The following is a 13,613-nucleotide window of genomic DNA, read 5'->3' as shown; positions in this document are numbered from 1 at the left end:
CCGTATACGGGAACCATAGTTAACAAAACGTGGTGTGAACCCAGCCTAACACAGCCTCCTGGAAAGGAAGCTACCAGGAACCCATTATGTTTGATTAAAACCATGCCTGCTATCCAAGGGTGTCTGCAGCTCCTGTCATAAAAAAAGAACTGACATATTCCCTTTAAAGGATTTTAATGGTATTACTCCTTTTTTCTTCTTATTTTGGTTTTACAGATACCGCAGCTTAAAACAGTTTGGTGTGGATATATGCCAGTCCTGCTTCTTAACTGGACAAGCAGGAAAAGGAAATAAACTTCATTATCCGATAATGGAATATTACACCCCGGTAATTGCATATATATTTGTTTGGTATGAAGTATTTTGTCATCATTCAACATGAATTTTGTTTGTGAAATTAACATTTTCTTTTATGCGTGTGTATAACAGTAACCAAGAGAAGAAGAACTATAATGTCCAAATCAGGCTAGGCTTCCACATTTTACCTATACTTTTCAGGCTTAATAGTGCAAGCCATCTCACAGACATAGTCCATAACTAAGCCAGGGCTTAGCATTAGCCCCCAAAACAACTAGTGCTAACCTGTAATTATTATCCTGGTACCCAGGGTGGGACCAAAATGAGGTCTGTTCATTTTAGATAAAGCCGTCCATTTCGGTCATGGGTGTGGCGGAGCCACAAAGGGGAGGAGCAAAATGTCAATTATAGTTGGGTATAATAGGTGCATAATCCTGTATACTGAGACCAATAGTACCAATAATATCAGTATACAAGGAGGAAATATTCCCCTCATACAGTGATCATATAGTGGGAGATATCAGCAGTACACAGGTTCTGCAGTGATTACATACAGTTAGATCAGGTGACTTGCTGGTAACATCTTCTCTAATTGGAGTCATGTAAATTTTTCCTCTCCATCCAGCCCAGACTGCCAGGGTGTCAAACTCAAATTCATCGGGGGCCGCATCAGCAGTTTGGTCACCCTCAAAGGGCCGGTTGTATCTGTAGGACCCCCCCCCCCCACACACACATACCGTGTATGCCGGCGTATAAGTAGACTGGGTGTATAAGACAACCCCCAACTTTTACAGTTAAAATGTAGAGTTTGGGATATACTCGCCATATAAGACTACCCCTCCTACCGCAATGTACATTACCTTGTAGTTCCCCCCACATTTGGTAGGCAGCATGTTCCCCACATTAGTAGGCAGCATGTTCCCCCACATTAGGTAGGCAGTATAGTTCCCCCCACATTAGTTGGCAGCATGTTACCCCACATTAGGTTGGCAGTATAGTTCCCCCCACATTAGGTTGGCAGTATAGTTCCCCGCACATTAGGTTGGCAGTATAGTTCCCCCCACATTAGGTTGGCAGTATAGTTCCCCCCACATTAGGTTGGCAGTATAGTTCCCCCCACATTAGGTTGGCAGTATAGTTCCCCCCACATTAGGTTGGCAGTATAGTTCCCCCCACATTAGGTTGGCAGTATAGTTCCCCCCACATTAGGTAGGCAGCATGTTCCCCCACATTAGTAGGCAGCATGTTCCCCCACATTAGGTTGGTAGTATAGTTCCCCCCACATTAGGTAGGCAGCATGTTCCCTCACATTAGTTGCCAGCATGTTCCCCCACATTAGTTGGCAGTATAGTTCCCCCCACATTAGGTTGGCAGCATGTTCCCCCACATTAGGTTGGTAGTATAGTTCCCCCCACATTAGGTAGGCAGCATGTTCCCCCACATTAGTTGCCAACATGTTCCCCCACATTAGTTGGCAGTATAGTTCCCCCCACATTAGGTTGGCAGTATAGTTCCCCCCACATTAGATAGGTAGTATAGTTCCCCCCACATTAAGTAGGCAGTATAGTTCCCCCCACATTAGGTAGGCAGCATGTTCCCCCACATTAGTTGGCAGCATGTTCCCCCACATTAGTTGGCAGTATAGTTCCCCCCACATTAGGTAGGCAGAATGTTCCCCCTCATTAGTTGCCAGCATGTTCCCCCACATTAGTTGGCAGTATAGTTCCCCCCACATTAGGTTGGCAGCACCCCCCCTCCCTCCCCACAGACATGCAGCCTCCAGCCATATACAGTGCATGGTTCCACAGATTTTTATTCTCAGCCAAATACTAATCAAGCAGCAACAGCTTGACTTACCAGGGTGAGTGAGGACCATTGTTATTGGCACTCCCCAGCCTAAATAACGCCAGCCTGTTATCTTAGCTTAGGCCGGGGAGCACCAATTTTGACGCTCTAGGCCGGTTGGTTCCGACTCTTCTTGGTTACACTGTGGCGGTAAGTACCAGGGTAATAAATGGGGGTTAGCGCTAGCTGTTTATGCGGCTAACACTAGGCTCTGGCTTAGTAATGGACACTGAGACTCTGTCTATGAGACTGCTTCTACTTCTAAGCCTGAGTTAAAAAAAAAACACACTGAGAAAATGTTTTTGTTATAAAAAATACACCCCACAAACTTTTGTTAACCATTTTATTGAAATTCAACATAGTCCACAGGATACACTGATCTGAAACAAGAAGGAAAGAGAACCAGGAAAATTGGGTTAGTACATTTAGAGCACCCTTCTGGCTGGCGGAGGGTGCTATTGTGGTAACACGGGGGTGCAAGGAATTCCTATCAATTTGTGACACCAATACATGGTCCAAGATGGAGACAGCTTCTCCTGGGCCAGACACAGGGAGTAAAAAAAAAAACACAGACAGGGAGCAGGGTGCAGATGGCATTACACACACAGTATGGAGCAGAGTTAAAGGGATGCAGTGTAACCCTTTGGGAGCCATGTGACTGTAGATTTCTGATATGGTCCAATTACCTTCACCGCCAGGGCTTGACTTTCCGCTGTACGGGGAAAACTTGCAGAATAGCGGGTCGACTTGAGAATAGATTATCTTAGGCTTCCCTCAGGATTTCTTCACACAGGACTTCACCCCCTTTCCATACTATACTCAGCACACAGCACAATGCTGAATTGGGGCAACTCTCCCCCCCCACACTATATACTGAGAAATTTAGGGGTTCCCATTGGGCAGACAGGGTCACCTGGTTTACACTGCTCCTCACTCTTAACCTCTTCAGGACGCAGGGCGTATGCAGACGCCCTGCATCCTGAGTCCTTAAGGATGTAGGGCGTACGTCCATGGAAATTCCGGTCCCGGCCGCTAGCCGGTTGGGGACTGGACCGGATGCCTGCTGAAATCATTCAGCAGACATCCCGGCACATCGCCAAGGGGGGTCCTGAGACCCACGCATGTCGGCAATTGCCAGAAATCGCCGGTCAATGCAGATCAGCGATTTTCGGCAATTACGGATGCCGCAACTCACCGGGCCGGGACCGGACCAGGATGCCTGCTGAAATAATTCAGCAGGCATCCCGGCTCATCACCAGAGGGGGTACTGAGACCCCCTCATATCGGCGATCGCCACAGTTCACCGGTAAATACAAACCGGCGATCTGCGGCGATTCTGGGTCATTTGGGTCACCCCTCCAGTACAGCTGTGATTGGGTGGCCATAGTGACCGCACCAATCACAGCAGTATGCTCCTTCGAGCATGTTGCTCCGTTCTGCCCACCATTCTTCAGGGATCTGGTGTGCAGGACGGAGCCCTGTGCTGCCATCTCCCTGCTCATAGTTAAAAAAGTGTTCCCTTGCCCCCTTTATGTGGCCCCTTGGCACAGAAAGCACTCAGGTACAGTTTAGATTAGGTAGGGACAGGTTAGGAGTTAAAAAAAAGGATTTTCTTTCAGCGTACCTTCCGTAGGTGTCCGCGGGTCCGTAGCACCTTTAGCTGTGTTGCCCCGGCCCTACTGGGTCGCTGCGGTCTGCTGCCAGCGTTTTTTTTTGTCGCAGACCTTTTAGTTTTTTGCTAAATGTGTGGCCAGGCCCTCTTAGCTATAAAAGAGCGGTCCGCCACCGTTAGCTAAGCCCCACCAGCCGCTGATCAGTCCCGTAGTATTGATTAGTGTTTTGTTTTTTTTTTTGTTTTTTTGTGGTGCAGGTGCTTTTTTGGGTTATAGTGGCTTTTTTTTTAATTTTTTTTTTACTTATAGGTCTGTGCCACCAGTAGCAGGCCTGTGCTGTGTGGATGGACCGTATCTCTGTGTGTGGCCTGCCCCACCGCTGTCAGTTATTTATCACTGATCAGTGTTTTTTTGGGGGGTTCAGGCAGGTGCATTTTTTTGGGGTTAAGCGTTTTTTTTATTTTATTTTCGGGTATTTTGTGTGGGGGTCTGTGTACATGCCAGGGTTAGGGAGGTAGTCTTGTTTCGGATGGGTTAATGTGAGGCCTTAATCTGTGAGTGACTACTGCTGTACTATTTTTGCCGAGAAAATTCACACCAGGCCAGGTTGGTATGAGTTCCCTCCTCGGTACGGACTCCAGGGAGTTCTGTTTATTATCCGGAAATCACATTAGTTTTTTACAATCTGACAAAAAAGGGAAGGGTAAAGGGTAAAACTATGCATCGTTCTTTATGATGATTGGTCATTTGAGCGTGGCGTAGCATAGGTCATTTATGTTGCAACGTTTCTAGCTTGAGATTTCTCCATCTTTCCACAAAGCCCAATGTTTAGAATTCTTGTATCCATAGTCTCCATCTCAAGGTTCTAGTCTTGATTACGGGAAAAGAGAAAGCTGAAATGTTTTGAAATAAGGAAAGCAAAGTTGTTCTGCAATATTTAGCAGTGGCATATAGCATTTTAGCAAAGGCATATGAGTATAGATATAGCAATCAATATATCAAAATATTATAGACCCAACAATTCCCCCGTAATTACTTAGTTTCCTTCCATCTTTCCCTATGGTGCGTTCTGTCTAATAGTCCCAGGTTCAGGCGGAGAAAAATAAAAAACAGGTATGGGATGCTTCGCTGATTTGAGATGAGCGGCTCGGGTGAACTTTGTACTCAGACTTGTCCTTTACCTGGAACTTCTATGTTCACCCTACTCTGCTGGGTTTGCACTTGCACCATTGGCATACAGGATAGTTGGGGGGAATTCTCTCGGTCACATTTGGGTCTGATGTATCAATTTGGTTCAGATAAGCTGAAATAGTAGGTTCAATATCCACATACATTGTCCCTGTTTGAAATGCGGCCTCTACAGTGGAGATTATTGTTTTCTTTACACAGGGGACTACGCAACATCTAATTGTCATTCTCTGTAGTAGGGATTTGTCGGTATTGTCTTACCTTCTATTGTCACTCTGTGGTCTATAGTCCCAGTCAAAGGCCCTGTGTTCCATCCCACTGCTCTCCAATAACCACATTTGTTCCCCCAGTGGTCATCCGTCACACATATGTATATTGAATTGTCATCCCCATACATAAGAAATTGCTTTGGCACCCCGGGACAATTCACTATGTCACAGTAGTCAAATTTAAAGGTAGTCACTTGGGCACTGGAAGACTTATCAAAACGTGGGATACAACTCTTGGGTCATTGTCAAGTCAGTCCACTAGTGTGGCTGAGTTGGATTGAGTTGCTGGGTTCGTACTCCACTTATACGGAAAAGGATATGTATCAGGAGCATGGTGTAGGAACCCTCTTGCAGTGTGAGGCATATCCATGTTGATTTTCCTTCCAGTTTCACCGAAATCCAAATTGTCAGTAGAACCTGATTAGGACCTTCAAATCTAGGTTCCAGCGGCCCCCTCACACGTCTTTTCACGAGGACAAATTTTCCGGGCTGCAGATTGTGACTTACTTGCTCAGTGTCTGGATCTGGAATGGAAGAATAAGACTGCAACATGTGTTACTTTCAGCTCATTACACAGGGTAATACATTTTTACCAAACTAAAATTTCCTGCACTAAGCTGCTGAGGGTAATAACATCCTAGCTTAGGGACCCCCTCAAAAAATGTCTCATATGGGGACCTGTTGGCTTTCGGGGTGTGTTTCTAACAGAGTATAGGGCTATGGGCAGCACTTCTGGCCATGGAAGGGACAGTTCTTTGCTGGCTTTTAGGATTTTGTTCTATAGGGTGCCATTTAGTCTTTAAACTTTCCCACTGCTCCAGGATGACATGGGGTATGAAGTCCGATGTCTGCTCCCACCATTTTTCAAAGTTTCTCTTGTAATATCCGCAATGACAGCCGGTCCTTGGTCACTTTCAATTACTTCAGGGACTCCATATCTGCATACCACTTCCGTTAGTAGTTTCTTTACAGTAGTCTTTGCTGTACTATTAAGGCTTCTGGTCATCCTGAGAACATCGCCACTGCTACTAACACGTACTCAACTTTCCAATTTTGGGCATTTGCATGTGGTCAATCTCCTCCTCCCCTCCTCAAAGCTAATTTACTTTTTAAATCTGTATTTTCTTTAACCTCTCCATGCATAGTTCCCACATTTCATATCTCCTTAATTTATATTTAGTTTTTTCCATTCTCTCTACCAATAATCTTTCCATAATAATTGATTGCTTAAGGGGTATTGTCTGCTGGGTTATGGCTGGTACTTCTTGTTTCTTCCAAGCTCTTGCGACAGCATTTCTTGCTGCCGAAAGAACATGGAAAGTCAATATGCTATCTATATGTGGGACATTTTCCAAGCCAAGTGAGAAAAGTACTAATCCTGGGCCCCAATTGATATTTGTATCTTCCCCTAGTATCTTCATCAATAGCCCTAAGATTGTCCTCCACCACTTTTGTATCTTTTCACATTCCCACCAGATTTGCATTAATGTCCCTCTCTCCTTTTTACATGGCCAACAAGTTGGTGAGTTAATTGGACTATATTTAACTAACTTATCCGGGGTTAGGTACCATCTGTATATTAATTTACAGGAAGCCTCTAAGTGTCCCAGGCAATGTGAAGCTTTTGTTGGAATCAAAAATATATTATGCCATATTTAATCTGGTATACCATACCCTAAATCTCTTTCCCATTCCTTTTGGTACCTCCATTTAACATGTACCTCTTTTAATTGTAAGGCTTTGTATGCTCTGGATATTCCACCATCCCCCTCGTTAGACTTAAAGTATTTATCATATTTCTTTTCTTCTTTAACCTCTCCCCAGGTATAAGAGGTCATCCAATGACGAATTTGAAGATACTTAAAAAAATCTTTAGATTCTATCCCAAAAAGTTTAGATATTTTTTCAAATGGTATTAGTTGATCCTTCTCAGTAATGTCACCCAAATTTACTATGCCTCTATTAATCCAATTGGAGAAATCCGTCGCTGAAAGCAAATGTTGTAACATATCTATAGAGACATCGTTACATTCTAGGGAACCAAGAATCTGATTTTTTAAGGCATATAGCCATACCTCTAATCCTGCTTTTAGTGTTGCACCATAGTATATTACCTTTCCTGAAACTGCAGTTTCCCACAGTAACAGTTTTGGGATTTTAGTTTTACCTATTTCCATTTCCATTGGGACCCAGTGTCTATCCAATTTATACTGCCATAGTTTCTGAACCTGACATAGTAACGTCGCCTGATGGTATAGATAAAGATCCTAATCCCCCCTCCTCTATTAGCCTTGACAGTATTTGAGATGAAACAAATCTCAAAATAATCGTCTGTAACATTTTTATTTGAGTTTTAGGAAATCTAATAGGCAAATTCTGAAATAAATATATAATCTGGGGCAGTAGTACCATCTTTATTATCGCTATCCTTCCCATCATGGATAAAGGCAATTTCAAATATCCTTTAATAGATGCATCGAGCTGGTGTTTAAGTACTTCTAAGTTTACTCTCACTAACTTTTCTGGAGAAGTCGTCAGTCTAATACCCAAATATACCAGGGATTCTGTTACTCATGAAAAGCAGTATTTCACTTGTAATTCTTGTCTCAATTCTTCGCTTATTTTTAAAGGGAGTATAACTGATTTAGCAATATTCATTTTATACTAACTTACTGCTCCATATTCCAACAAGACCTCTGTTACACCCTGTAGGGACTGAACCGGATCAGTACAAGAAATCATAATATCATCTGCAAAAAGACTTATCCGGTGTTCCCCACTACCTACCTGGATGCCCCTTATCCCCTCTGAGTCTCTAATTCGCTGTGCCAATGGTTTAATTATTAAAACAAACAGCAGAGGGGACAAGGGGCATCCTTGTCGTGTACCAATAGAAATATCAAATCCTCTGGATATAGCTCCAAATGAAAAACCTTAGCTGTCGGGGACGAATATAAACCCATTATTGCTGATATCATTATAGAAGGGAATTTAAATTTATCCAATACTGCCTTCAGATACCCCCCAATGCACACGGTCGAATGCCTTCTCCGCATTTAACCCTAGGAGGAGGGAGGGCATCCGACCGCGTGCCGCCTGCTCTATAATATTCAGGATTCTCCTAGTTCCATCAGATGTTTGACGACCTTTTATAAACCCAACCTGGTCCATGTGTACCAGGTTGGGAAGAATACCCGATAGTCTAGCTTCCAGTACTTTTGCATATATTTTAATATCTCCATTTAAGAGAGAAATTGGTCTGTAATTTTCTGGGTGCACGTGATCCTTCCCCTCTTTTGGAAGTGCTATTATTGTCGCCTCCAACATTTCCTTCCTCACTGTACCCAATTCTCTTATTTCATTAAACAGTCTTGTAAGATGTTGACCTAAACTATCTTTATGGGTCTTGTAGAGTTCATTTATTAAACCATCTGGTCCTGGAGCTTTAGATGATTTGAGAAGACAAATTTGTTTCTTTACTTCTTCCACCAAAAAAGGTGCCGAAAAGTCAATTTTTTCAACTTCAGTTAGAGTTGGCAATGAAACTTTCGAGAGGAAACTCTCTACAAGTTCCCCAGTGGGCTGTACTAGATTTGAATCTCTATTCAGATTATATAGGCTCTCATAATATTTGACAAAAACCTCCACCATCCCTTTCGGGTCGTAAACTTTTAAGCCGGATGGGGAAGTCATATAGAGAGTCTCTCTCTGTCTAGTTCTATTTTTAGCTTGTCTCGCCAAATCTGTACCAGGTTTATTTGCCAACCAATACTTATCTATTTTTTTTCCTTAGTGCATATTTGAATTTAAAGAGATCTATATTGTGTAGCTCTTGTGTAATGCACCCAATAAGTTTAACATTTTCTGCGGTGTGCCTTGTTTTTCCTGTGTAGCTCTGTAAGTTCCATCTGAAGTGATGTTTTAGTCTTGTTATATTCTTTTCTCTGATGAGCCATTTGACTTGTGTCCTCTAAGGGAGGCTTTAAAGGAACACCACATCACAGATCTTGTAGATACCGACCCTTCATTTATCTGAAAAAAAGCCTCTAGAAAAGATGCCGTGTCTGTTGCATACTTTTCCCCCTGTACTATATTGGCGTGCGCTCTCCAAATCCCTTGTGGCTTCATCATACCGGGTTTCCCTAACGTGAAAACAATTGGCGCATGGTCTGACCAAGATATTGTTTTAATTTCTGCAGTAATTGTTTGCTCTAGGAGTACTCTATTTATAAGGAAGTAGTCTATTCTACTATACGTTTTATGTACATGTGAAAAAAATGTAAAGTCTGTGTCAGTCAGGTGAAGCACTCTCCATATATCATAAAAATCCTGCTGTGACATTATTTTTGATATAGTTGTAGGTTCTTTAGAGGATTCCTTGCAGTCGAGTCTACTGATGGCCATATGGTCTGATTAAAATTGCCCATTATTACAACTCTATCTCTACCAGAGAAAGCTGCTTTCAGTATAATTGAGTGTAAAAATGTATCCTGTTTATTATTAGGTGAATATATACCGACAATTACATATTTTACGTTACCGATTAAACACTTTAAAATAATATATCTTCCTTCCTTATCTGTCTCTATAGAGGGATTTATAATTGGTACTGATTTGTTAATAGCTAAGGCTACTCCTCTCTTCTTTTGGGGTGCTGATGCGTGATAAATTATAGGGAATGATTTATTATGTAGCCTAAAAGAGTTTTTTCCTCTGAGGTGTGTTTCTTGCAAACATAATATATCTGCTCTGAGGTCCTTTGCCTCCGCCCAGACCTTAATTCTTTTAAAAGCAGAATTTAGCCCTTTACAGTTTAATGATACTAACCTTAACTCCATGGAGTGCTACACTGACTTTGCTGGTTATACATTTCTTTCTTTCTATTGGGAGAAAAAGATGGAAAGGTCAGAATGAGGATCCACACACATACATTCTTCAACATCACCATTTTATTTCTTTCTGCTATTCTTAAATAACCCAAGCTTACATAACACACACAGTAGCGTTAAATTTGAAACGCCAAATGGTATGTATGTCTTATATTTTTTTTAGACATACTTAGAAGTGGCTATACCGGCCTTGAGAAAATAATTCCACAGTGTTCAGTGTTCAATCCCTTCAACCCTTCTCACAGTCCTCAAGTCTACCCCACGTGAACTACCAACTTTTATGCCTGTATTTTCCATAGTATTTAACATAGCCTCCCTGACCTAACTCATCAAGTTCCATTCTACTTCCCTCTCTTGTTATTCTTCTTAGAATTCACCACAGTCCACTCTTTTCCCTTCGATGGGCCAGTCTGTTCTTTTTGCTGCGGGTTGAATGACCCCCAATTTTGACACAGTTCTAACAGTTTTTTGGGTGTATTAGCCACAAAATTTTCCCCTCTATATGCCAACAAAACTTTTACTGGAAACCCCCACGCGTACTTAATATCACTCTCCCTTAACAAACGAGTTCCTTATGCAAATTCTCTTCTTCTTGTCATTGTGGCGGCAAAGAGATCAGGGTATATAGTGAGGTTTTGCATACTTTTCATGTAAGTTGGGTGAATATCTCATTGCTGAAATGATTTTCTCTTTAACATGAAAGAAATGAAGACGGATAATTACATCTCTAGGCTTGCCCGGGGGTAGTTTTGGGGGCATAGGTAATCTATGTGCCCTGTCTATAATAAGATCCAGATCTGTCAAGTCAGGGTCTAGGGAGGAAAAAAATTATTTAATAAATTTTATCAGATCTTCTATTTTGATTGATTCCGGGATACCCCTTATTCGGAGATTATTTCTCCTTGTTCGGTCCTCCAACTCTGCAACTTTTAGTTCTAAAGAGCTCACCTCCTCCTCTAAACTTTGAACCGAGTCTGTAATGTTGTTTTGAGCCGTGCTAATTTCCTCTATCCTAGTCTCCATATGAGTGGTTCGTAGACCCAATGAGTGTATTTCTTCTTGTATACTTGCCATGGCGTTATGTATAAGGTAACGGATTCCTGTAGGACTGCTAGGAGACTCCGGATAGAAGCTTCAGAAATAGGTGCCCTGGGGTCATATGTGTCGATTTTCCCTGCTATTTTTATTGAAGGGTTTGACTCTAAGTTTTCCTTGACACCATATTATGGTAAAGTTTTTGGAGTTTCTCTAAATCCTAAAGAGAGGCGTCTAGCCTCGGGTCCAAAAGCTGCTGGGGCAGACAGACTAGCCAGCGAGGGGACCTCCTTTTGCTTAGGTGGGTTAATTCCTTCCCCAAGTCCTCCTTCTTTATACAGCCCATTCTTTATACAGCCAAGTGTTTCTTTGGAGTAACTTCTGTTCTTCCAGGGTTACAGGTGTTGCAAATGTTACATCCCTATTGTTCAACTGGTGTTGCTATTCCTGGTGCAGGGTAGATTTTGTTGATAGAAGTGATCATCTGTTTTTGCACTGTGGGTGACTCCATGAGCCCATTAAGTCACCCCCGGGTAAAGGGCTTGGGGAAGACAAATCTTGTTTGCTTTTCTTCATAGGCCATCTGATTCACTGAGTTAAGCTCCCATATACTCTTTTCCTTATCCAAGGCTTGAGTCTGGAACTGTTTCAATATCTTGAGTCTGGGGTTTTCCTTTTCCTCTTCTGGTTCTTCTGATCCTTTCTTCTGTCTTCTTGTCACCACATATACCCCTGATTCCTCTCGAGCAAGGGGCAGTATTGCAGTTTCTTTAGCTGCTTGGTCTGCCATGAAATTTTCTTCAGCTTCTTCAGAGTCCAATCTTCCATGCGCTTTGACTTTGATGATTGCCACTTATTCAGGCAATTTTAAGACTTCATATAAATGGCCCACCCTGTATATGTTTCGTAGTATCGAAAGCGGTGTAGACAGTGCCCTCTTGCCATCAAAACAGCAAGTGCATCTGCATCAGTGTAGCAAGGACATAACAATTACATTGACGGTATATGTAGTGTTGACTCAAAAAAGTAGACAGAGCCAGAACTGAATGTAGGTGGAGCCAGGTGTTGTGCTCTTAGCATAACACCTCCGGTAAGAGGCAAGTCTGACGATCTTCACCAGGTGCGCACCAATTAGTTTTTTCTTATCTCTCTGCAGGAGGAATATTATTGCCATACACATTACCATCATACTGTTACTGACCAAATCCTGTATACTGAGACCAATAGTACCAATAATACCAGTATAAAAAGATGAATATTATCACTATACATATTATCATCATACTGTTACTGACCAAATCCTGTATATTGATACCAATAATACCAGTATACAAGGATAAATTTTATCACCATACATATCACCATCATACTGTTACTGACCAAATCCTACATACTGAGACCAATATTACTGATAATACCAGTATACAAGGAGGAATATTATCACCATACATATTACCATCATACTGACCAAATCCTGTATTCTGAGACCAATATTACCAATAACACCAGTATGCTAGGAGGAATATTATTACCATATATATTACCTTCATACTGTTACTGACCAAATCCTGTATACTGAGACCAATATTACCAATAATACCAGTATACAAGGAGGAATATTATCACCATACATATTACCATCATACTGTTAACCCCTTAAGGACGCAGGACGTAAATGTACGTCCTGGTGCGGTGGTACTTAACGCACCAGGACGTACATTTACGTCCTGTGCATAACCGCAGGCATCGGAGCGATGCCCGTGTCATGCGCGGCTGATCCCGGCTGCTGATCACAGTGCACGGCAGTGCGCGATTTGAATGAATGATCGCCCGCAGCGCTGCTGCGGGGATTCGATCATTCAGAACGCCACACGGAGGTCCCCTCACCTTCCTCCGTCCGGCTCCCGGTGTCTCCTGCTCTGGTCTGAGATCAAGCAGACCAGAACAGAAGATAGCCGATAACACTGATTTTTTCTATGTCCTATACATAGAACAGATCAGTATTAGCAATCATGGTATTGCTATGAATAGTCCCCTATGGGGACTATTCAAGTGTAAAAAAAAATGTAAAAAAATGTAAAAGTAAAAGTAAAAAAAAAGTGAAAAATCCCCTCCCCCAATAAAAAAGTAAAACGTCCGTTTTTCCTATTTTACCCCCAAAAAGCGTAATTTTTTTTATAGACATATTTGGTATCGCCGCGTGCGTAAATGTCCAAACTATTAAAATAAAATGTTAATGATCCCGTACGGTGAACGGCGTGAACGGAAAAAAAAAAGTCCAAAATTGCTACTTTTTTAATACATTTTATTTAAAAAAATTATAAAAAATGTATTAAAAGTTTTTTATATGCAAATGTAGTATCAAAAAAAAGTACAGATCATGGCGCAAAAAATGAGCCCTCATACCGCCGCTTATACGGAAAAATAAAAAAGTTAGAGGTCATCAAAATAAACGGATTATAAACGTACTAATTTGG

General features: G+C 42.0%; 1 protein-coding gene across 19 annotated transcripts in view; it reads left to right on the top strand.

Annotated features, from left to right (window-relative positions):
* Positions 1 to 13,613, top strand: part of DRP2 (dystrophin related protein 2) — a 1,527,660-nt gene that overhangs the window by 1,076,973 nt on the left and 437,074 nt on the right. For all 19 annotated transcript variants that reach the window (XR_008847731.1, XM_056539136.1, XM_056539139.1 and 16 more), the window contains one exon: positions 217 to 328. Coding sequence is in view for 18 of the 19 variants with exons in the window: in XM_056539136.1 (XP_056395111.1) it covers positions 217 to 328 (112 nt within the window). In the remaining variant the exon portion in view is untranslated. The remainder of the gene's footprint in view (positions 1 to 216; positions 329 to 13,613) is intronic.

The sequence above is a fragment of the Hyla sarda genome, chromosome 9, assembly GCF_029499605.1.
Source record: "Hyla sarda isolate aHylSar1 chromosome 9, aHylSar1.hap1, whole genome shotgun sequence".
NCBI classification, from domain to species: domain Eukaryota; kingdom Metazoa; phylum Chordata; class Amphibia; order Anura; family Hylidae; genus Hyla; species Hyla sarda.
This window is presented reverse-complemented; position numbering and strand designations above follow the sequence as displayed.